General features: G+C 41.5%; 1 protein-coding gene and 1 long non-coding RNA gene across 20 annotated transcripts in view; one reads left to right on the plus strand and one right to left on the minus strand.

Moving 5' to 3' along the window:
- FOXP1 (forkhead box P1) overlaps positions 1 to 11,265 on the plus strand; it is a 371,023-nt gene extending 359,758 nt beyond the window's left edge. For all 18 annotated transcript variants that reach the window (XM_067003312.1, XM_067003311.1, XM_067003309.1 and 15 more), the window contains 2 exons: positions 334 to 500; positions 6,489 to 11,265. In XM_067003312.1, coding sequence (XP_066859413.1) covers positions 334 to 500; positions 6,489 to 6,633 — 312 coding nt within the window. In that variant the 3' untranslated portion in view covers positions 6,634 to 11,265. The remainder of the gene's footprint in view (positions 1 to 333; positions 501 to 6,488) is intronic.
- Positions 11,266 to 13,447: 2,182 nt separating this feature from the next.
- Positions 13,448 to 22,235, minus strand: LOC106035446 (uncharacterized). 2 transcript variants are annotated; one of them, XR_010833986.1, is made up of 4 exons: positions 18,253 to 22,235; positions 17,532 to 17,602; positions 15,867 to 15,916; positions 13,448 to 15,401 (listed from the first exon to the last, which is right to left on the minus strand). It is a non-coding gene; the product is annotated as an uncharacterized lncRNA (long non-coding RNA). The 2 variants fall into 2 exon arrangements; XR_007165647.2 differs by having other exon boundaries at positions 17,532 to 22,235.
- Positions 22,236 to 24,011: the final 1,776 nt, after the last annotated feature.

Below are 24,011 nucleotides of genomic sequence, written 5' to 3' on the forward strand. Positions count from 1 at the left end.
AAAACCCAAAGCCCCAAACACAATTTTGCAAAACGAGAATAGGAAAGGCACGTTTTATTTTTTCCAGGAGGTGTAATTCCAAATAGGGAATGGAAAGCTCCATTTTTGCTCGCAAGCCAGTACAGCTATGAATGCATAAACCCAGATGTAAATTACGCTAAATTTCCCTTGGTGGAATCAGTGTAATACCTATCAGAAAGCGCAATATTTAAAAAAAAGCAGCAATTGCAAATAATGTAAATGTGGAGAATGTTTTGGAATAAATGAGCGTGTTGTGCAATGTATAAAAACGTTAGTCATGGCTCTTCATATGTTTGTTTGTGTCCTTGGCAGGCTTCAATGGCTGAGAACAGTATACCTCTATACACTACTGCTTCCATGGGAAATCCCACTCTGGGCAATTTAGCCAACGCGATGAGGGAAGAGCTTAATGGTGCAATGGAGCATACGAACAGTAATGGGAGTGACAGTAGTCCAGGACGTTCCCCTATGCAAGCAATGTAAGTATGGCAGAGATGCGTGCGCTCATCTGGGTGTTCTTAGTCTGCTGGACTCTGGCTTCGGAGTCTCCGCACTTTGTTTCTGAGGTTCTTGGAGTGAGCAGCACAAGCAGAGACCTCCATTTGGGGACCCGCTTAGGCTGACGAGGACATAAAAGGGCCTCTTACCACCTTTTTCACATAAAGGAATCAGCTCGGTCCAGTCTGACTAGCACACAGAGCTGTAAAATTGCTAACTCATTTACAATTCTCTTCTTTAAACGTTGGACTGCAGGGTTGCGAAACTCTAAGGGAACTGTGTTTTTTGTAGAAAAAAATGGTCTTTCTCTCCTCTTTGGACCAAGCGACAAGCGTGCCCGGTGGGGCAGAGCTGGGAAATGGGCGGCTTTGGCGGGTTTGAAAAAACACTCGATGCACAGCGGCCTTGCTAAGCATTAATGATGGCACACGTGAAGGTCTGCATGATTTATAGATTGCTCTTAAAATATCAAAAAGAAAATTAATAGGAGCATTATAGCAACAGACGGCAGTATAATGAGTGCATATATAACTGCATGAAGTAATGGGGGATTGCTGTCCCTGCTCAACATGAATGGCACCAGGGCAGCCAGCTCGCAGAGGAAAGGGTAAGGCAGGAAGGGTGTGATGCCCCTATGGGTGTGTTCAGTATTTATGGGGTGACGGAGCGAGTTTGCAAAGCTGTAAATTCCCCCCTCCCCTCAAATTGCACACTGGATAATTGGCAGCTGGCGAGGAAGCCGGAGTTTATAAGTCTTGTAGTTCTCAAATTTTAAAAACTATCCGGAGCGGTCGACTACCTGTGCAAGTGAACGCGTGTGAGAGCAGCGCTGCCATGCTGCTGGTGTTATTAGCACGGCTGTAAAATTACTGGCTGACTTGCCACGGCTCACATTACGCATTAAAAAGAGAACTAATTTGTAGTCTTTCACTTCAAAGTAATTTGAATAAGGGATTTACAAAAGTAAGTCTAAATCAAAAAGTAGAAAAACATTAACCTAATACCACTGTAGTAATTAGTTGTGAAACTAATTAGCATTTAATGGCAAAAAAGTTTCCCACCTGCATAATGTGTTGTCAGAGGGGAGGGGGCACGAAGGAATCTGAAGCTCTGGATACTTTGATATCGCAGCATTTTAAATCAGCGCACAATGTGCTTTGAAAAAAAATCTTTAAAGATGGCAACATTCATTTTTAATTAATAATTAATTTAAACATTGTCTTTTACCATTTACTTCAAAACATTCAAATAATGTGTTTAGCTTTTCCAGTGGTTGTTTGTGCAGTATTAATTATCTCTCCCAAAGTAGCATTACATGACACACTTTCCATCTATCACAAACGGATTCATCTTGAGGCAGTTTCAGTCACAATTTGTTATCCTCTGCCCGTGACCACGCAGGGCTGGAGTGAAGGAGGAGTGGAGGGACGTGGGTTTTCTCCAGAAATGAGACTTCTCCCAAGGGTTTCTCCTGGCCTAACAGACGGGGACGAACATTTATGATGTTGCGTTAATCCAAGTAATTATTTTTTACAAGTTCAAGGCTAGTGTAGTTCGTCCACTTCTCATTTCACGTAAGGTTTCACTGTCTTTGAAGAGACTGTGAGGGGAGAAAAATAACTGAGTTGAAACAGGTTAGGACATCTTCCAGAATTGTGCACAGTCGTGGCCTTTGTTGCACTTAATAATCTTCTCTTAGCACATTGATACCAAGTTGAGGGGCACAGAACAAATACTGGAGAGAGAGAAGGACAGGGGGAGGGATGCTTCATTTTCATTATTCACCAGAAAATCCAATTTTCTGTTGTAATATGGAAATGATTGTTTCCTGAGTGTTTTCATTTTCTCAGAATTGATAATATATGTGTTCTCCGCTGAACATTTCTTTTTGCTTAAGTAAAATGTGGCTAGGTGATGTTCCAATACCAGCCTCTGAGCTTCCCCCTTAAAACGGTGTTTCTAAGTAGTTTGAAGGGATCTAAAGCCAGAACACCATTCAGACGTCACAGGGTTTGCCCTGTTTAGTAAATAAAATCACTAGTCAAGAGCAGTTTTGCAGACACTGTGCAACCTCTGATTTTCAGTGAGCAGGCCTCGTTACTGACATTTTCAATTTTTTTCTCAGAACAGATTTCCTTGTCATAATGCAAATTATTTTTAAACAATTTCAGTACATTAAAATAAATCAAGCTTTAAACTTTATTGTAAGGTTTAGAAGACCTTGTTAACATGACAGCTAGGAAGTCTAACACTTTAGCTGAAGTCTTATTACCGCTCATTCGTTTCCTTTTTATGACACATTGAACCTCGGCTAGGGGTTTTTTTTTTTGTTGTTGTTTTTTTTTCCTCTCCCTCCTTTTGAAACACTAGAAAGTAGTCGCATAATTACAGCTTGGGGACATAACACTTTCATCCTGATATGCTCCAAAGGTAGCCACAAAGCAAACTACTCCATGCTGTGTGCACCACCAGAACTCAGTGGCTTTAAACAACAGTCAGCTTTATTAAAAACTCCTCTGTTCCCAGAGTGGACAAACAAAAGAATTACTCAGATGTGAAAAGAAGGGGAATCTGTGTTCAGCAAGGTTATTTATTGTTAACCCCTTCTGGAGTCTTAGGCATCTACTTAAAAGGAACGGGCTGAAATTCTGCTACTACGAAAAAGAAATAGGAAACCCTTTTTTTTTCTTTCTTTCTTTTTCCCTCTCTTGTTTCTTTTTTTCGCCTACACCAGCATTTACCTTTTCTGTAGTTCAGATACGATGGGTTTTCCTCCCCTGCTTGGGAGATGGAAAACAGAGATTCAGTCTCACTTGAGAGATAGAAAAGTCTCCCTTTGCCTTTGAGCTTATTTAAACCGAATGTTGCCAGTTGCTCTGAAATGTTTGAGCAAAATCACTAATTCAGTACGGTTTCCTCCTCACGTGCCGCTTTGTGGTTATGACTGACAGAGTATGCAAGGAGATGAATTATTTTTGTTTTCCATGCAAATCCCTCCCTGGGGGGTTGCGTTACCCAGATATAACCCTCCTAATTTGGGGGATGGAGTTTTTGCCAAGCTCGCTGTCTGATGCCTGTCCAACACGTGAGCTCTGGGAAGAGGGCGGTGTGGCCGTGCCTCCCCGTGCCTTTGTGGCCCTCCCTGGCGATGTCTCGCTCAGGGCTGAGCAGCGTGAGTTAATGCTTGCTTTGCTTTTCACTCCTTAAGTTTTGCTTCAACTTCTGGGAACCGAACCAAACCTCAAAGAGAAACTCACTTAAAACCACCTGGTTTCACCTGCTTTCATAACAAAACCATAAGGTGGTCAGGGTTTGCTTTGGAAAGGTTCAGAGCCCTTTGAAGGAGCTTTCACAGAATTTCGGGTTGTTGTGTGCACAGTGGGTACCTCCCTTATCTGCTGGCACCCGTTCATTTCTGCCCACGAAGCAGTGCAAGGATGTGGTGGGAGACTGCGACGTGGTCCCCGCATGAAGAAATTCCCTTCCACATGCCGATGCCACCTCTGTGTTGCGTGAAGCACATTCTCCTCTTACCTTTGAAAATGTTCCATCTGCATTTCCAAAAATAATAATTAAAAAGCAAAAATAAGCCTGGCAGCAACATCAAAACCAAAAAGGCAACAAGCAAGGCTTCTGAATTAGAACGGCAGGAAAAAAGGATCCCAGACATAAAGGCTGCATAGCACACTCTTAACCGGTCTGTGTGTGTAGTCGCTCTTTGCCCCCTTTTCTTCTGTTTTTCATTTCACGTTTTCTCCCAAGTGAGGGCCCCACAGCCTATTCATAATGTAAGTTTTTCTAGTTGCAACTAATCAGCATGGTTTCATGTTCGCTCGGGCCACGAGCCACCAAGACACTCAGCACATGCCCACCGGCGTGCTGGCTTCATCCAGTGGGCCGTTTCATGCACTGAAGAGGTTGGTTAGTTCTGAACCCCTGATATTTGAATCTTGTCCTCCTTTTATTTTTTTTCCCCTTTTTTTGATAACTGTGTCAAAATGGCGTGAGCTCCACCTCCATCCTCGTGGCAGCTGGGGTTTGCCAAGGCCCCACACGGAGCAGTGTGGGGCAGGGGAGGGATATTTCCCGTTGGCACTGGTCCTCCCAGTTCATCAGCATGTCCCTCCCCAGGGACAGGGGATAGGGGTGTTGGTTTTAGGGATGCTTCTTCTGCCTTTAATGATGTGCAGCTAAAATAATTCAATGTGCAGAGGAACCTCTTTGATCCAGACGTGTTTTGATAGGACTCGTATTTGTAAATTTAAAAGGAAAAGGTGTGTGTGTGCGCGGATACTGCTCGGCAGTAGCATCACTTCTCCCCACCGTTCCTTGGTTGGACAGGCAGGAAGGTGCAGATAATGCCTAAGTATTGATCTAGCACTTCACAACTCAAGAAGCTGAAATATGCAGGGACTTGAAAGGCATTTGCAGCTCACATTAGAGATGTGTGTAGTCAGCAACTTAGGTGCTTCCCAAACTGAGCCAGGTTCAGGCTGAAATGAATAAACAGGGGGCAATGCGGCTTTGTACGCGGTACCAGCGTACGGCTGGTTCACCTTGATATCTTGTAACAGGCAGGGCTACCTTTTCCCTGTTCAGTGATTTATTCTTGCTGCCTGTCAGTGCAACAGAGTACACAAAGTATTGTTGTTCCTCTCTACGCAACACGTAAAATAAAATACAACTATTTTAAATCATTCATTTCAAAGCAAAGCTGCGCAAGGAGAGAAAAAGTTCTTACAAGGAATGCTTGCACTTCGGATTACGTTTTCAAGTAGCCTACGTGAAGGGGTTAAATCAGCTCACATGGAGAAAAAACAAGACTCTAGGAGGTAGATATCTACTCAATGAGAGACAGAGTGGGACTTGAACTCATTAACACTTTATTTTAAGGGATTGCCTACAACATCAATTATTTAGGAAGCAAACAGGGTCTCCATTGCTGTGTCGCATTATTAATACTTGGTAATGTCAATAAAATTCTACTTTCCTATAAAGTCCCACCAACAAGACACTATTGACTCACATGGCTATTTTACATTTCAAAAGCTGCCGAACAAAAAAAGAAAAGGTAATTTGTATTTGTATAGGATTTGTTGTAAATATGATTTACGAACAACATTTTTCAATTGTTATCATACCCGTTTTGAATGACCAAGCCCCGTTCCCCTGCGGGTTATTCATGTGCTATGCCATAATGAGAAATTTGGCAGATCTCATCTCTTTAGTACATCCTTGTGCCCACCATGAGCTGGGGATCATGTTCTGCCTTGTTTACAGCTGACAGCGTTATTATTCTCGTTAGGACTGTGCTTTCTTATCATATTGTTGTGTTGAGCGAGCCTTTTCCTCTCTGTTTGTGTTTCCTGGCAGGGCTTTTCTTCCCTTATTGACAGTTTGTAAAAATATGCATTAATTTGGAGTTTAAAGCATGTATCATGGTGTCTCTTTGCTGTGTTTGCTTGAAGTTGATTAATGATAGAACCTCACTTGGGGTCGTCCTCTGGAGAGTTGTCTCACAGGTTCTGCATGTTAACGAGAGACGCCGCACACACAGCGCGCGGTGATTAGCCCAGCCTCCGCCGGCTCGGCGGGCTGACAAACCGCCGCTTTGCTTTTCGGCTGCTTATTCCGCTTATTTATCCAAAGATTGTATTAATCAACTTAATATGTCAGCTGAGAGCGTTTTCTCTCAATCCTGAGGCGGAAGCCCCATCGAGGTGCTCCTCCCAGAATCTTTTCCCAGGGAAGCCGGGCGGTTGAGCGCTGCCTCCCCGGCGAAGGCTTCGCGTGGCTCCGGTGCCTGGTGCCCACGTTGCGGGGCTGCTCCTTGGTGCCCGGAGCTCCGGCACCTGGCATGCCACCTCCCGACGCCCAAACCGCCCCACGGTTCTCCCCAAACTGCCTGAGCTGTCAAAACCATTTCTTAACGAGCAACTTGCTGATTGACCGTGTCTTCATTTTCGCAGGCACCCCGTGCATGTCAAAGAAGAACCGCTAGATCCAGATGAAAATGAAGGCCCGCTATCCTTAGTGACAACAGCCAACCACAGTCCAGATTTTGATCACGACAGAGATTATGAAGATGAACCTGTAAATGAGGACATAGAATGAGTATGTCTGACATCATTATCCTGAGAATGAAGATTGGAAGAACACGTCAAACTTAGCTGTGAAATCTCTCCATTATTGTACAGTCTGGAGGATTCTCAGTCCACTTTGACAACTATGAAATATGTTAACTCTTAGTGCCATCAAGTATCCCATTTGGGAGTATTTTTGATTTTTCTACTTTTTGTTGAAAAAAGGAATTTGTACTCTGTGCATTGGATGGACTTGTTTGGTACTTGGGATTTTCCTCTCTTACAGTCAACATCAGTGTTGTAAATTTGCTAAACTGATTCACTTACATTTAGCAGCCAACTGTGGACTGCAGGTCCTGCCAATTTTGGACACTTGAGGACATCAAACTGAGCATGTACACCTGAACTGCAGATCAAGTCTTTGCCCAGATTTTAAGGATTCCAATGGACAACATATTTGCACAGTACTGCATGTTGATTATCACTGCCTTTACTCCATTTGTGTTGTTTTTTTGGTTTTTTTTTTTTTTTTTGCTTCCATTTGGGATGGGGAAGGCCTGTGTGTGCACGTGTGTGGATATGTGCGTGTGTGTGTGTGTGTGAGCGTGTATATCGGGGAGGGGTTAAAAGAAAAAATTATCCCAAACTTTTTAATGTATTGCTTTTATTCCCCCGCCCCACTTCTCCTCTACCATTTTAAGTTCTGACCTCAGGCCTCATCTGGGCCCAGGGCCTCTCGGAGGCTTCAACGTTTTCTGTACTTTGTGATGAATGTTAATAGGTGTTTTTATTATACGAAGCTGAATGTCATTGAATTGTTTGTAGTTTTTTCTGTCATTCATTCCAGTTTCCTTCAGATGCCACCATGTTTTCTTTAGCTATGGAAAACATTCCATTTCGGTGTCTCTTTTTTTGTTGTTTTTTGAAAAGGTCCCAAATGCTGCACTATACATGTGGAAGGGTTGTCCAACGGAGAGAGAGAAACGAAGTACTGCAAGAATGAGAATGAATGACAGATGAACATAGAAACACTGTAGGAAGCAACACAGATTCATTCCACAAAGCAGTATTTTTTTTGGGTTTGGTTTTTTGATTTTTTTTTTTGGCAGCAATGGTGAATATTAGCAAATGCCACAAAATTGAACAGCACAAAGAAAAACGTATGCAGCACCAACAGAATTCACTTATATTAGAGAATGAATAGTACAGTGGCAGGTTCTCGGTTGTTTAACGTGAGTTTTAATGGGTCAACAAATCTTTCTGGAATATCTAAGATTACCGAGATGGGCACCTATACATTTATTATTACTTTTTTTTTTCTTTTTGCATTTGCATTTGCAAATAGTGGTTGGAAAGATGACTTCATTAAATTGTTATTGTACGTGGTGATGTTTCACGGTTAAACATCAGTTCAGGATTGCTTGGTGGCATTAATCTGTTTGAATACAAATTAGATTTCAGATTGAACTTGTTATGGGAGTTAATAAGGACAGAGACCCACTAATGCTAAAGTGTTAATTTCAGCTGTGCAAATCCAGTACTGCAGTTAAGATTGTTATGCAATATTACACCAGCCAGTATCAAAACCGCACCGTAGGAAACGGGAAATATAGGAGAGAATTCGGGGCTTGTTAGGCAAAACTGGCAATGCTCTTCAAAGCAAACATGACATACAAAATTTGTTGCTATAGGTCAGTAAACCTTGGTCACCAAACACCTAAATATTTTCATTCTGCAACCACTTTTCCGTCACTCATTTATTTATGTAGGACTGTAGCTTTTTTATTATTTCAAAAAGCCTTTCAGAGCTTAATTTATATTCTTCTTTGTACCTTTTTTTTTTCCTAAAATTACCAAAGATATTACACAAAGGTAAATTATGTTCTCTGTTATATGCTTTATCTTGTGAAGCCAAATATCCTCTTATTGTTGATCAAAGGAGGTTGAAGAATTTAGAGGGAAATGACAAGATGTGGGCTATTGCTAACCTGAGAGGGAAACTGCTCCTTTATTCTAGAAAATTTAGAAGGCCAAGTAGATGTCTGAACCAAAGTTGTTACTTTTTATTTGTAGCTCTTTACAGTGACCAAAATGAAATTCTGTAAAGAGGAATCAGGAGAGCTTTTGAGGCTAAAACTAGGAAACAGTGTTACTAGGGGAGCTAGAGATGGAAGCTGAGAAAGCAAAGACGCAGCTATTTTGCAGAAAATTAGGGTATCAGATAAAGGAGACAGTTTAATAAGACACAGAAGAGAACAGAAAGGCTCCCGCAACGTAACTGGACCACACAATAGTATTTCTAGAATTAAAAGAAAAAAAAAATGGTCTTTGGTTCTACAGATTGTGTGCCACTTCTGTTTTGGGATTGTGCTAGAATGACTGCTTTAATTTTGTTTGATCTTGGCAAATTCGCTCAGTTGTGTTTAGTTTTTGGTCAGCATTTTTCATAAGGAAATAACACTCCTGTCCACTCATAAGCTTTGGTACAAGAAATTTTATTGGCAGTTACTTTTATAAAATTCAACTCTGCATTCTGTTTCAAAACAAAAAAAAAAAAAGAAGAGAAAAGAAAAAAAAGGGCAGTCTGTGGTCATTTGAAACATTTTTTTTTTTTAAATTATATCCAGGCAGCTTCGTGACGTGCCGGCGGTAGCCAGATGGGGATCATGAGAATTGAGCCCTGTACTTCTAAACTGAGTGGTTTGCTGGTTAGTTCGGTATTCAGAAGGGGGATAAAAATCTGGTAGATTAGTTCATTCTCAGCATGTGTAGCTAGACATGAGTAAAGATAACAGCATGAGAAACTGTTAGTACGCATACCTCAGTCCAAACTGTTAGGGAATGAGTAAATAAAAAATACATTTCACTCAGTTGCACTTAGTTGTATGTCTTGCATGCTTAGTCTAAAGACTGTAGCAAAAATAAAAAAAATAAAAAAAGAGAAAAAGAAATAAAAAATTAGATTTTAACATATCTGGCAGGTGTCGCAGCCTTGCAGAAGAACCAACTGAAAATCTCAGGCTTTACATCAAGCAAACTTCACTATGATTTTTACAATTCTGATTCTGTATCCCTTTGGATATACGGTTGCTTCTTTAGGGAGGGGTTTATTATGTTGTACATATATATCCCACTGTGTCTGTGTGAGCCTTTGTCTTTTGGGGGGAGGGTGGGGAGGGAGGAAAAGGTGGAAAGGTCCTTTTTTTAGATATCATTCCTCAAAAGGAATAAATGCAGACCTGTTTGTCAAAACACCTTTTGCTTTTTGTGCAACTGCTTTATATTAACTATACTAAAAAAATAGCTTTGAAAAAAAAACTACTGTATGTAATGGAATTGCAGAATACGCTGCACATGTATTTTATTTAGTTATCCTTGCTTTAAGAATATTGGATGACATTTGCTGACATGTGGGAGAAAATCCCTGACTTTTTTTTCAGCTTTTAAATTGTAACATAGTTGACAGATTTTTTTTTTCTCCTGTTATCATTGATCGAAGCATTTTTGTACAGTTTTTGTGTTTAAGCTGTTTTTTTTGATACTTTCCCACCCCTTCTGTTATCTTACCACTGCCTTTTCTGGCTGTCTTAAACAAAGTTCATATATTTGAAAGGAAAAAAAAAAAGTCATTTAAAAAAAAATGTTTTTCTCCTGCTGCAGTAAATATTTTGCATGATGAGTTCCAGGGTCACACTTTCAAAGTTTATCAGTGAAGTAGTGATTAATAATGGGGGAGTGTCAAACTATTGAACTTTTGTATAAAAAAAAAAAAACTTTACAAGGTGCCAAGATGTAAAGACAATTTGTTACATGTTTTTTTTCTCAAAGAAAAGCGTACATTATGAAAGTAGTACCATGTATCAGGTAAATCGCTGTCAGGAATGAGAGTCAAAGCCTTCCTTGTCCACAAAAAAAAAAAAAAGTTTGTAAATGTAAAACCTGTTAGGTTTCTGCATTCAGCTAGAAGTGAAATGAAAAATCAAGGCTTATGTAGAGTAAGTGACCACAAAATATGACCTTTTTTGATTCTCACTCGCAAGAGTCCAGCCACAATTCCTGTAATTCCCCTCTTCTGGAGCCCTGACTTCAGGAAGAGACTGGGGCAGGGATTCTGATTCTACAAATATTGCAGATCATTAGATATTTTATATATATACACACATAAATATATATATATAAAGTTTTTAAAAATAATTTTGAACTATTGTAGTTTTCAGATTGCCAATAATCTCACGTTCATTATAGCATGGAAAAAAAAACTCTTTTGAAATCCTTTGGTACCTTTGGTTAATGAACTCAGATTGAGTTTTTAGATGTTTCAGAAGTCATTTAGTATTCTAGTCTTGCGAGGTGAATTTGCAGTAATGACTGCATTTTAATGGACCCAGAACAGGTAACAAACTATCTTCTACCCATAAGCCTTGATGAAAATGGTACAGTCCAGACTGTTAGCATGGTGCTTTGTGTGTATGTGCTGCCAGTAACAAGATTTTTTTTTTTTTTTTGATAAGGCATAAAAGAAACTCATTCCTTACATCAACTGTAATTCCATCATTCCATGTCTGTTGATACAGACAATAAAAAATGTTGTGTAGTCAGTACTAATTACTGACATTATAGCATTCTCAAATGCAATAAAAATGCTGGTTGTTCACACTGGTAATGCAAGTTGCCATGTCCTAAGTTTTTGTTTTGTTTCTCCCCTCCCGATGACTCCCGTGTCGCATCCTCTGCAGCTCTGGGCCCCAGCGCAGACCCCCACGGAGCAGTTGGTTGCATCTCACCCATGTCCCAGCACATTCGTGGACAGTCTCATCGCTCTCGTTGGGTCTCCCCACCCACATCAAATCACAAGATTTCAGCTGCAGTTTCGTGGCTGGTCTGAACAGGGTGGTTATTTAAGTGTTGAGCACTGGAAATGAGGAGGATGCTGTCATCGGAAAAAATTCATCTGCTTTTCCAAGCAAGTCCATCGGTGTTTGGCCATTATGTTCATGGGGAGTTGGGGGTATTTGCTTTCTCACTGGACTCTACTTCAAAGGTGAAAGCATGAAAGAAGGGTTTGGGTCCTAATCATGCAAATCCTTCCAAATGGGAAACCGTAATGGGAGCTGTGCTGCTGGCTTCAGGAGGAAGGGCTTGGCAGGTATTGTACATAGGCAAAACCAGGACTGCTCAACCTCTCAGTCCACCACAAGAGCAAAATTCCAAGTTATGCTGTCACCTGAGACAAACTTTGAAGGAAAAACCTACTTTTCTTTTGAGTAAGCACGCATTTATTTTCTTCATCAAGTTTTATAAAGAAAAATAAAATGTTTAATAACTAGCATTAGCAGCAAACTAAAATTTCAGAGGAGAGATTTTTTTTCATGAATAATTCATTAAAATTTCACATCTGCAAGATTAGTCATCCAAATAAAATGCTAATGTCAAAAACATGCACCGTCTATAATATTCTCATCAAGAAATCTTTTTGCATATAATGATAAATGCTTAAATTAGTACAAATGATTTTATAAAAATATTCTATCATAAAATTATACCAGATAACTACTTTTTTTTGAGGGGGGGGGGAGGGCGAATCTTGCACACTCATTATAATGTGTCTCAAAATGGTACTGATGGTTAGATTTTAATAATCAAAACTACAGAGAATAAAATTTGGGTTTGGTCATGTATTGCACTTTTATCACTAGTGAAATTTTAGTGCACTGGAGAGGTCCCACTTCTGTAATTACAAAAATTTTCCTGTCAATGGCAGAGAACTATTAATTTTGGCAGGACTGCTCTGCATCTCTAAAGCAAGGGTGGTAGAGCTGCCTTCAGGTAAAGGAGGAAAAAGGCCCTGAATGAAGTCCAGGGGGCTTCTCAGCCCCTTGGTTGAGGACAGCACAGACCAAGAGGGGAATCCTGGCAGCTTCTGAGCTCTGAAGCCATCACAGATGACTTACTTATTTCACCTACCTGCACATTGCTGCACTGGTGCACCTATTGCGCGTGTGAGGGTTGACAATTCAGCCCAGCATTTGTCATCTGCTGGCTTTCTGTGGCCTCTGATTTAAGGAGAGCTGCTGGGGGTGCTGTGTGATGCACTTGCCCTGAGCCGAGGAACAGGATCAGGCCCTTCCCTTCCTGCCTGAGTTAATGCTTCCTAAGGAGGGGAAGGGAGCATGGCCCTTCGCTGGGTGCTAAACACAGCTTTCTGTATCATCTTTGCATGAATAATCACAGGTCTCCTCCCTGGCAGCCATGTTGTGGAACTTCACAAAAAGGCCTTCCTCTTTCACAGTGCTGCTACCAGCAGCAGCCAGCTGGAAAATACCTTTTCCAGTCACAAACATTGATTTCCATCACAGCTGAAAGCACTTTTATGATCAGTGGTGAGGCAATGTGTCTCCAAAGAAAACCAGAGGACAGTACACAGCTTTTCTGGTTTTTTTTTGTACCAGGGAGGGAAGGAGAAGACAACCTCGGCCTAGCACAGGAGGTGGAGACACACCATGAAATGGCAGTCGCTGTGCTCGGTTACACACAGCTGCCGATGATCTGTGTGGTGACATCTGGCTTGGGCTGTGATCACAGAGTATGACAGATTTCACATTAGTGGCCTAATGTAAGGACCCACCAGCTCCTGGTGCTGCTTGCTCCCACACAGGCTCACAGATACACCCTTCTTCACAACAAAGCCTAATTAGCCCTCCTTGACCTACTGATTAGTCTGTGACCTCTTGTAGGGCAAGAGGGAATGGCCTCAAGTTGCACCACGGGAGGTTTAGGTTGGAAATCAGAAGAAATTTCTTCTCAGAAAGAGCAGTCAGACATTAGGTTGCCCAGGTTGGTGGTGGAGTCACCATCCCTGGGGGTGTTTAAGGAAAGGTTGGACCTGGGGCTTAGCAACAGGGTTTGGTGGGTGATATTGGTGGCAGGGAAATGGTTGGACCAGATGAACTTGGAGGTCTTTTCCAGCCTTAATGATTAGAAATAATTAGAAATAATTATTCTATGATTCAGCGATGATCTTAAATGTTCATTTAATGGTGTGTTAATCAGGGCCATCATTAATCCTCCTTGTAGTGGTGGTGAGCGCTACCCTTCACCCTAATACCAATTCGTTGGCCATGACCAGCCGCTGGCCACCCCACCACTGTCATGGGCATCGGTGCGTTGTGGCCCCCACACACGGGGCCACACAGGTGGCCCTGCGTACCCTTTGATGGTTTGTCCCCAGCCGCCATGGCTGAGGCCTAGTAAAGGCCCTCTCTTTGCCCCATTTTGTCAGCTCCATTAGATAGCTGCAAAATACATGAGCTAGAAGTAGCAGAAGTAGTAAACAACAACATTGCTTTAGGGTATTTAACACAAAATGGCCTCTCCTCCCTTTTTATTCAGGGAAAAAATTCTCCATGTGGAGGAAAAAAAAAAAAAAAGACCACCACTGTGGCTGTAGCTGTGTCTATTTGTTTGGAGGCCTTCAGCGGCCATTTTTGATGCATCTCAGAAGCCTGAAAAACATTTTTTTTCTTCAAGTTATAATGGTAATTTGAAGGTAACCGTCCTTTCAAGGATTAATTCCAGCCAAAGCAATAACCATTATTTACCAGAGTTTGACATTTTTATCACTCATCATATTAGCAAATTTCCATTGAAAATGCTAAAATGGTTCGTCATAAGGCACATAACTGCTTTGGCTGTAAAAATGACCAACACAAGTGCCTGTACTCAAACATTAAATTATACTGTAATTAATAAAGACAGTTAAACTGTCTACTAGCAACAGCAATTTAGGTAACCACATTTGATCGGCTATAAATTGTAACTACATTAAAATTCCAGAAATATTAGCAATATGGATTACTTGATGGAAATAGGTGCTGATCACCAACACTCCTATTTTACAACGGAAGCACAGGTCATGTTGGCCACAAAACTGTGGGCGAAGATCAAGGCTGAGTACTTTTAATCTTGTGAAACAAGCAATTACAAATAGTTGCATCGATTTGTTAAAAAGCTTTAGGTGACATAAATTGTTTCCTGTTTAGCTTATTGCTCTGATACATAAATGTCACTGAGTATAATATTAATTAGGGTCACAGAACAACAAGGGTCGGGTGATATAGTGTGCAATCATGGATGTGTCAATCCTTTGTGAGCGCTGCGGAAGGCAAGAAAAGCCCAGGTCTCCTCCACTGCAGCGCTCAGCTCCTAATTTTATGTGATGACAAAAGAAAGTAAAGGAAACCGTGTTTTAATATGTGAAGTAATTACTTTAGTACTAGTATAATTTTACGGTTTAGGATAAATTACAATGTTTTCATTCTCGTGCTCTTGCCACATAACATAAAAATCCACATATAGCATCAATAAAATAGAATACTGTTTATAAAGGCTTTCTGCTGCACAAGACCAACACTATTTCACCTAGCATATGGAAACTAAGCACACATTTCAGTCTGGTGTGTGTTTCTACACTTAATATTTTTTAAAAAAAAAAAACAAAATGGGCTGTGCAGGTTATTTACTTAACATAAATCAAATGTATCATATACACTGTTTCTTTGGATTGGCATACAACTTAGAAAAATACAGTAAGATTCTGAAAAATCTGGAGAAAATTTATTAAATATGATTTTTACTGTAATAGAATATTAATGTAACCCAATGCTCATTTCCCATTAAGTTGATCCCTTTTTAATACACACATGCTTTTTATTATTTTGCACTCATGCGAAAATTCCACATTCAGAGAGTTTCCATCTCCTTAGGAATGTCTCTGGCAAAGGCACAGTAAGAAATCTTGAACTGAAAAAAAAATAGACAGCAAATATTGAACGATAAGATGTGGCAAAGCGCTGATGAACTGAAGCAAAAGCCAATGATATAATAAAGGGTAAAAAGGCATTCAACACTGCAATGGGAACGGTAGAAACAATTTCACTTTAAATCCCTCCTTCTCGCTGCCACTGTACCACGGCACAGATGAAAATGTTTGATTTGCAACATAAAAGATTCATTAATTACCACTTGAATATTTAAAGCTATTTTGCAGACTAACAGAGGTAGATAAAGCACTGAATTAAAACCTCTAATAAAATTGTAAAAATATTTCTGCAAGTTTACCAGTGTTGCGATTCCTCCCAGTTTAGGGAGCCAGGCTTGGCTTGTTACAGAATGATTTTTTTTTTTTCAAGTGGGTATTTGAAGTAAGATGGTGCGATTGCACAGCGCTATTTGTCTCTCATTTTCAAATGTTTACCAAATACTTACTTGGAATCTCTCTCTTCACATGTGGTTACCCTTCATGGGAGAAGTAGCTTCTACAAAACAATACAATGGATTATGAGTGTGTTTGAGCTATACTTTCATTTTAATACATTTCCATATACAGTAAAAACTCGTCTACACATAAGTCTGGTATAATATTCTCTCTTATGTGAGGCAGTTGTACTTTGTGGGGGGAAAAGTCAGTTTATTGTACTATAATTACCCTTATTAGACTTTAAAAAATAAAACAAAAAAACAACAACAACAGAAGAAACCAACTTGGAACAGTATCCTCTTCTGCAAGGGTGGAGAACTTGAGCAAATTGCAGAAATGTGCATTGTCGAGAACATCATTGTAACTGTACAGTGCCGTTGTAACTGCAAACTGCACAATGCACCCTGAATTTGCACCACGGAGGCAGAGCTGTTAGGTCAGGGCTTCATGAATCTCTTGTATTACAAAGGATCAATCGTGTATACGCCCAAAAAGCATAGTGTAATTTACAAAGAAAGAAAGAAAGAAAGAAAGAAAGAAAGAAAGAAAGAAAGAAAAGTAAATATATATATTTATTTGCACAACATCTGCCTGCAGGCAATGGTAATTTAGTCTAGCCTCAAAGTGTTCTGAGCCCCACTTACCAGCTGATACAAATCTTGGTGGCTGAGAAGCTGAATTTGACACTTAACAATTGCAAATATTAGTTTTTACCTGTTTGCTTTCAGCTGGCAGTCAGATTTTTTATTTTTTTTTTAAACAACATTCTGTTTTTAAACAAATGAGTATTTGTGATCCACAACAGTACAGCGAGGGCTTGATTGCAGGATGAGGGTTGAAAGCTACAGTAACAGCTCCTTCAACAGTAAGTTAACAAATGTAAGTAGAGCCAAAGTGTATGAATTTAATAAGAGAAAAACAGTTTCACTTCTTTCTCATCGTCATTAATTTATGCAGTTGGCCAATGAAATTCAAAAATGTCCAGTTGTATTTGGATACACCCTTTACACAACTGCTCATATTGTAATTACTGAGTGTCCACCCCAATTAAACGGATTTTGAAAGCATTACACTGGATTTGTATGTGAGGTGCCTGATTTCAAACGTTACTGGCCAAGAGCATCTGATGAGGCCGCTGTGCTGCAAAACGAGCCCCGCTATGGGCTTCCTTAACCTGGACCCCACCTTCATGGGCAAACCATAACACTGAGTCTTGCCAGAAAGGAAAGGGCGGTCTCACAATAATTCAGACCTTGTCCTTTCATATTGTTTTTGGAAAGCCCTTTTCCCCCTTTTTTTTTGGTTCAATCTGCTTGTTCATTTTCGTTTGTGTTGGGCACAGTAAGAGCCTGTCCATCTGAACCACAGAGCCCGCTGCGGTGCCAAGCGGGTCCCGCGCAGGTGCCTTTCGCTCAGCTGAGCATCGCTGCTGGTGCACTTGGTGTGCTTGAACAAATGGGTTTCTCCCAGTAGATTGTAAGCATATGTGTATACATACCCAAATATGCTTTTAAATATGGGAAAGAAGTTATGCTAATCAGAGCTTCTTGAAACCTGAAATGGAAGGAGCCTTAGGACTTCTGACTTCCCTGACACCACTGGATTTAGTATAGATGGCCACGTAGTTATCAACGGGAGACGGGAGCTGGCCCCAACCTGGCAACGGCTCTTACCCATCTTTGCCTTGAGTGTTGTGAGAAGTCCTTCAATAGCAAACACGCACACCCATCCATCACAGTTTTGGCTTTGTCACATCGGCAGGCATGCAGGAGGGGAAAATTATATTCACGGGCCATGACATTTATTGAAAACAAAAATAAGGAAAATAAAAAGTAAAAGTTTTTATTATTTTGGCAAGGACTAGAGTTTAATTTTAATTACATGCTGAGGTTTTTTTTCCTCCTGTTTCCTAGACATACCGGACAGACTTGTACTATATATGATTGCACGGACAGAGCTCTGGAGAACCTTCCAAACACATGGTGCTGATGCCTGGTGCTCACCCTTGCTATTTTTAAATGCTGCTGCTTTATGCTGCATTTTCAAAGCTTCTCCCTGACACCTCATGCAGTTTGGAGCATTCTCACCTGTTTACCACACTACCGAGTGCTGGCAAATTCAAAACAAAAACATCTGATAAAAATCAAATATGATGTTGCTAACTGCAAAGTTCATTTCCCCTCAGAAGTCCTTCTTTAATTATAAAACCCGCATAACCCATTTCCTTTGGTGTGCAGAAAGGTGTGTAATTAAACTATCAGCATAATACCTTTCTACATGTAAAACCTGCACTTATGAACTTTAACTGCTGAATAAAAACTCCTATTACATGACCATTAAGTATTATGAATAAAGCAAGTCATTGTAGTACTTGATTAATTTTTATGCACTAACCATTGTGTTCAGCACAAATTTGGTTTCTGTAGGTGGCCTCTCTCCTGTCCTGGTGGCTCAGCCATCTTCTACACCAAGGTCCAAGGGTGCTCTGCAATCCTCCATGCTGCTCTTCTAGACATGGCCTGCAGAAGTCCCCAAGGCTATGTGCTGTTTTGGGTGTCATTGTGGAGGAGGAACAAGTTTTGTTTTGCATTTTATAGTCTGGCTGGATGCAAGCTCAGAGGGATCAATGGTTGCTTATTCTCACTCAGTTCAAGGCCACACTCCAATGTTTCCAAACTTTTTCTTTTCATTTTTATTTATTTATTTATTTTTTCCTGTATTTGAAGTCTCATGGTAAATTGAATTACGTTGGTATTTTTTAACTAATAAGAGAAATCTGATTTGATCTTTTTTCATGCCAATATACAAGAAGGCCCTCAGGGGAGAACCTGTCCATCTTGCTCGTGTCTACTGTGTTGTAGGAGCCCAGAAGCTTTGCCTTATGTCTGTTACCTACAGCCTTGGTCCTCACAGAAATGTGTCCTCCACACATCAGCATCTTGCCAAGTGAAGTGGGAAGGCAAAAATAAATATCCCAACTAAAACCCACTACTCCAAAATCTCAACTGACAGCAAGATGGAGCATGCCAAGACCGAGGAGGATTATATGGCACTGGTCCTGGCTGCCGAGAAGCCTCCAGGCCTCCTCAGCGGCCAAGAGGACATCTCCCATCCTACGTGCAAATGTTCAGGTCCCCGAGCCATTATTCATCAGCTCCTAGCAGCCATGTTTCCATATGCTGTGTGATGATTATATTGAGGCTGATCTTTGAAGTCTGGAGTCAGGAAGTTTAGCTCAGTTATAATCAATAGCATTTCCAGCTCTTGGAAATCTGCACTAAGCACTCAAGGCAGCCAGTCTGCATTATGTCCTTGTCATATGTATATATTTGCATGTTCATTAGCCATGTAGTAGCACAGCTGTATGTGGTTTCATTTAGCTTTTAATTATCTTCTTTGGGTTGGTGTTTTCATCTCCACCAGACTTAGCAAAAAAAAAAAAAAAAAGAAAAAAAAGGAAAATCACTTAGGCAAAATAAATGCTGCTGAGCAGATCTGGGGCAAGGAGTACTATTTCTTTGTGCATCCTACTGTTCCGTTGCAAAAGAGATGTTTGGTTCAAAAGTTCCAGCAAATTAATAATAAATCTGTCTCTTCATTTCCCGCATCATATGCTTATCTTATTCAGGTGGTTGTGGGTGTAATTTTTCATTTGCAGCAGGTGGTTGTTTACATATTAGATAAACTCCATCCTTACAATCCTTGGCATGAATGTTTGTATTTGCTCCAACAGCTGCTGTTCCAGTGCTCACTCGCGCACAGATCAAGGCATCCTCTTCTTTTGATGGAAATGACTCATACCTCGGATGAGCCGAAACAGAAATACCATGCTCAGCTGCAGACACCTGCACTCATGCACTGGGTTTAAAAGTTAGGATGTGGGTTCTAGCTAATTTTATCTTCTTCAGGTTCTTATACCACACCCCTTGTTTTGGTTTCTGGGAAATTTCCATTAGCAAGAACAAAACAAGGTGACTAATATCTGTGTTGTACTTTCTTCTCTTTCCTCCCACCCCCCCCCCCCCCAAGCACAGCAAGAAAACTTATGTGATTTATTTCTTTTACTGCAATCACTTGTAACAAGGCCAGCCCTAATGCTCTCCGCTTTGTTTCACGGGGTTGCAGGGTCAAAGGTGCAAGGTTCATCTTTGGTCTGGGAAGTGCCGGGGCTATCTGCACTGATCCTGCTGCAAAGACCTCAGCTGGGGTGCAGGATCCTGCAGGAGCCAGGATCACAGAGCGGAGCAAACTGCACCGGAGCACCCAGTACAGCAGCTGGGGGGCAAATCTGTCAGCATGCCTGTCCCACTGCTGGCTGGGCATTAAGGATTCCTAAATAAAGACAAGAAATTGGACCTCATGGATGTACAGGCCTCTGTGTTTAGCTAATGGAGAGCATCACTGGCCTTCACTGGGGAAGTATGAAGCCTGACTCTTTGGTTTGCTGACCAGCTTGTTCTCTTCAAAAGAGCCCTTAGCTGGTAGAAAATAGAGTTTACAGCCTCTCACTGTTGAGCATGTGTTTGACAGGGGAGCTACAACTCGATCTGCCCGGTTCTTTCAGCGGTAGTGACTGGCATTTTATTGTCTTTTTTTTTTTTTTTTTTTTCCTTTTTTGTCCAAGGAATGGAGCACATTCAGTGCTGATGTGAGAAGGCTCAGCTTAACTGGAGCCAGTGTTGTTTTCCTGTTACACCAGTGGTTTATTGGGGGAAGAAATCCCAAGTGTCTATTGGGGAATCGGTGACAGGCTGCCTGGAGCAGATGGTGTCTTAGCTAGGGGCGATAATTGTTCATGAATTAGACTCCTCTGCATCACCTTCCTCGTACAGACCCGGAGTAATGGCTGGAGCAAGCCTGGCCTGCTCTGCTTGCCGTTGCGGGAGCTCTCCTGTAGCGGGGGAAATATATTTTTATAGTTTGCTTACCTTGACACTTCAAACATTTTCCCAGCAAGCTGAAGGTGTAATTAAATGACATGCCAGATGCCAGTGTGCACTATATTATACCACCTCTCAGCTGGGCTAGCAAAAGGGAATGAATGGAGCCTTAAGACAGCTCTCCTATAGATACTTATTATCTCTTTTCAATAAAGAATGGGTAAGGTTGAGCAGAATGTCAGTAAACCTGCAATTTTCTAGCCTTTTGGTTACCTCTGCTCTTCTGATCCACCGGTGATGTGAAGTTTTGTTGTACTTTTTGTTCTGTCAATTGTGGCATCTCTCCAAGAAGGCAGCAGGTTCCCGCGTCACATATGCATATTTATGATAAGGTATGTTCTGATTTTCCTCTTGTGCCTCAAAGCAGGTGTGCCGGGCCTTTGAGGCGGGTCTGCAGCACGGCCTCTTTAGGGCAGCAAAGTTCAGGGGCGCTGTGTTCTCTAAAAGAGACCCGCAGGCCGAAAGCAAAGCTCGCTGGGAACAAGACAGCAGGCCTTCATAACTTTAGGAGATTAAATAATTTTTATAACTTTAATAGCAGGATTTCTAGAACATATTTACTTACCTCATTGTATCTGCTACCTCAGAAGATGGATCTGGTGTATCTCTTGGCTGTTGCACTCAGGTTTTAGCGCTGGATTTCCAGCTTCCAGGACACCAGCCCAGTTCTCGGGGAGACAAGATGTTGGCTGTCACAAGACAAACTTGCCAGTGAGATTAATTTACTTACTTGGAAGTGGAAATGTTATTTTAATAACGCAGCCAGCACGGGAATGGAGGTGTTGGCCTGAGAAGGGGTTGCTGCATCCTGTGCTCCCCTCTGCTGCGAGGTGTGCTCAGCGCAGGGGGAGGCCACTGACCCTGGCAGGGAAAGGACAGCAGGGGAAGGGCTGTCTTCTGCCATCCCTCGGAAAACCCACACCTTGACAGGTCTTAGTCTTGGTATTTGTGTTTATCAGGAGCATGGGAGCGATGCTGTTTTAGTACAAGGGTTTTTAACAGGTCGATGACTTCTCACCATCTGCAGAGCCACTGGCAGCAGCAGGCCCAGGCTCGAGCCGAGCTAGGCCTTTGCGGGATGAGATGTTTCATTTGTCAGAAGAAAGCAACACCCTGAAACTTTCACACACTGTCCATTCAGTATGTGCAGGGCACTTCTTTCAGAAGTGAGGCGTGCTCGTAATTAAAGATTAATTTACTAGCACTAAAACCAAAGCTTTCCCCAAAGTCTACTGTCAACAGACATGCTCCCTTTCAGTGACATTTGCATTTCCAATTGGGACTGCTTATTACCAGAAAGTCTCTGCAGCTGAAATTCAATTTTATATATTTGCTGGTTGTCCTCTCAAAATAATACTCTGCAACTGATATTACCTAGCCTTGCTTGTGATGTGTGTGCGCCTGTGAGTGGGCACAATTTCATCTTACCAGGTGGGCAGGAGCATATGCATGCGAGGGAAACCACCATGCACATCAAGAAAGTGGCTTGTCAGTGAGAAACGTGGTGAAGCTCAGCCTGTATAGAGAAGCCAGATGAGTAGAGCAGCAAGCTCACAAATTGAAAAGTCCTCATGTCAGTTTTTGTACTGCAGTTAATGTCTTCTGTGTTCTCACAAACTATTCCTGCTTTGGAAGATAATTTCAGACTCCTACCAATCTTAACAGAGATGGGAATCACTTTCCTTCTCTAATTTACTGATTGATTTTTTTTTTCTTCTGTTGTCCTTGAAGAACTTATATTAAGAAATCTCTCCAAGGAGTTATAGCGTACCTTTTAGTCCCCTGGTCATCAGAAATCGAAAGTGGGCTGCTCTGTCACGGCACTCCTCATCCCCGTACGTCCTGCTTCAGTGCAGAGATCAAAACCCCAGCGAGCAAAGTCCTGTACACATGCTGTGAGAGATACAGTGCCTGCCAGGAGAGCTTACTGCTGGAATAGGCAGGAGAGAAAGGAAATATTATTATTCCTCCTTAACAGATGGGAAACGAAGGCACAGAGAGTTGAAGAGGCTTGCCAAAAGTCAGACAGAAACCTGAAAACAGCCGGAGTCTGCTGAGACTCAGGCCAGTGCCTTAATCATTTGTCTCTTCATAGATTTTATTTCTGCAGTTAATTGAGTTATTCGCTAGGACAGACTGTGAAACTTCTGCCTCTAGCCATTGCACTGGTGCTCCTATATCCTTTTCTATCCGACCTGTAATTCCTTTCCATTTTCTCCCATACATGTGGAGCAGCCTCCCTCGTCCTCCTGCTGCTTAGGAAGGTGCTCTGCAAAGCTCTTCCAGCACTTGTGCTCGTCATCCCTGACCTTCCCCACAAATAATTCCTTTTGTTCTTTTCTAACCTCAATCCAATCTGCCCACAGCCTTGTGCTAATTAATATTTAGTGTAGAAATCACCGTAGATATCTGCTGAGCCTTCATGTGGCTGCTATGAACGACTCTCAAATTGAGGTCCTCGATCCCCTGGGAAGGAAGAATTTGTGGGGACCACCGCAGTCCCACCCCGTGTTCATCCAGCCCAGTCTGTCCCAGCCTGGCCACAAGCCCCTGCATGCTGCTCTGTGCTGGAGAAGTTCATGGAGTAAGCAAAAAGCTTATGCAAATCCTCTGCTATCTGTCACGAAATGGAGTTCTTCATACTTCAGAAATGATGGGAGAAACAATCTATCGATATTCCGTAATGAGCACAAATGCCCTTTATAAATTGTTTCCCTTTTATTGACTCTAAAGCAAATGTAGCCGTGAATGCTGTACATTAATACATTTTATACCTTCTAATGGTTTGATGGCCTCATATATCCAGTAACGCTGAGAATAATCATTAGATTGTAAGGAGTGCAAAATATGTTTTATCACTTGAAAATGGAATTCCTTCTTGAAAGGTAAAACCAGTGGTAGATCATTGATTTGAAAGGTCAGGGTTAAAAAGCTTATTAACGACTGGGTTAAGCTCTAGTAAAATTCTTTGTTTTACTCAGCTGTATGAAGCATTTAGCTAAGTGAGACTCTTCATTAGGACATTAGTGCTTTTATACTAGCTGTGTAAGGTAAAAATCAGTAATTTCCAGCTTATATTCAGGAAAATGCATTCCAAGTAGCACCGACTACTCCAAATATCACCGGGTGAAACGTGGCTGTGGGCATGACAGAAAGTGATGGCTGCCAAGTCCATAATCCCTGCCTCCAGTCCTCTGCTGGGGCCCCTGAGCA

Source organism: Anser cygnoides, chromosome 10 (assembly GCF_040182565.1).
Source record: "Anser cygnoides isolate HZ-2024a breed goose chromosome 10, Taihu_goose_T2T_genome, whole genome shotgun sequence".
In the NCBI taxonomy this organism is placed as follows: Eukaryota; Metazoa; Chordata; class Aves; order Anseriformes; family Anatidae; genus Anser; species Anser cygnoides.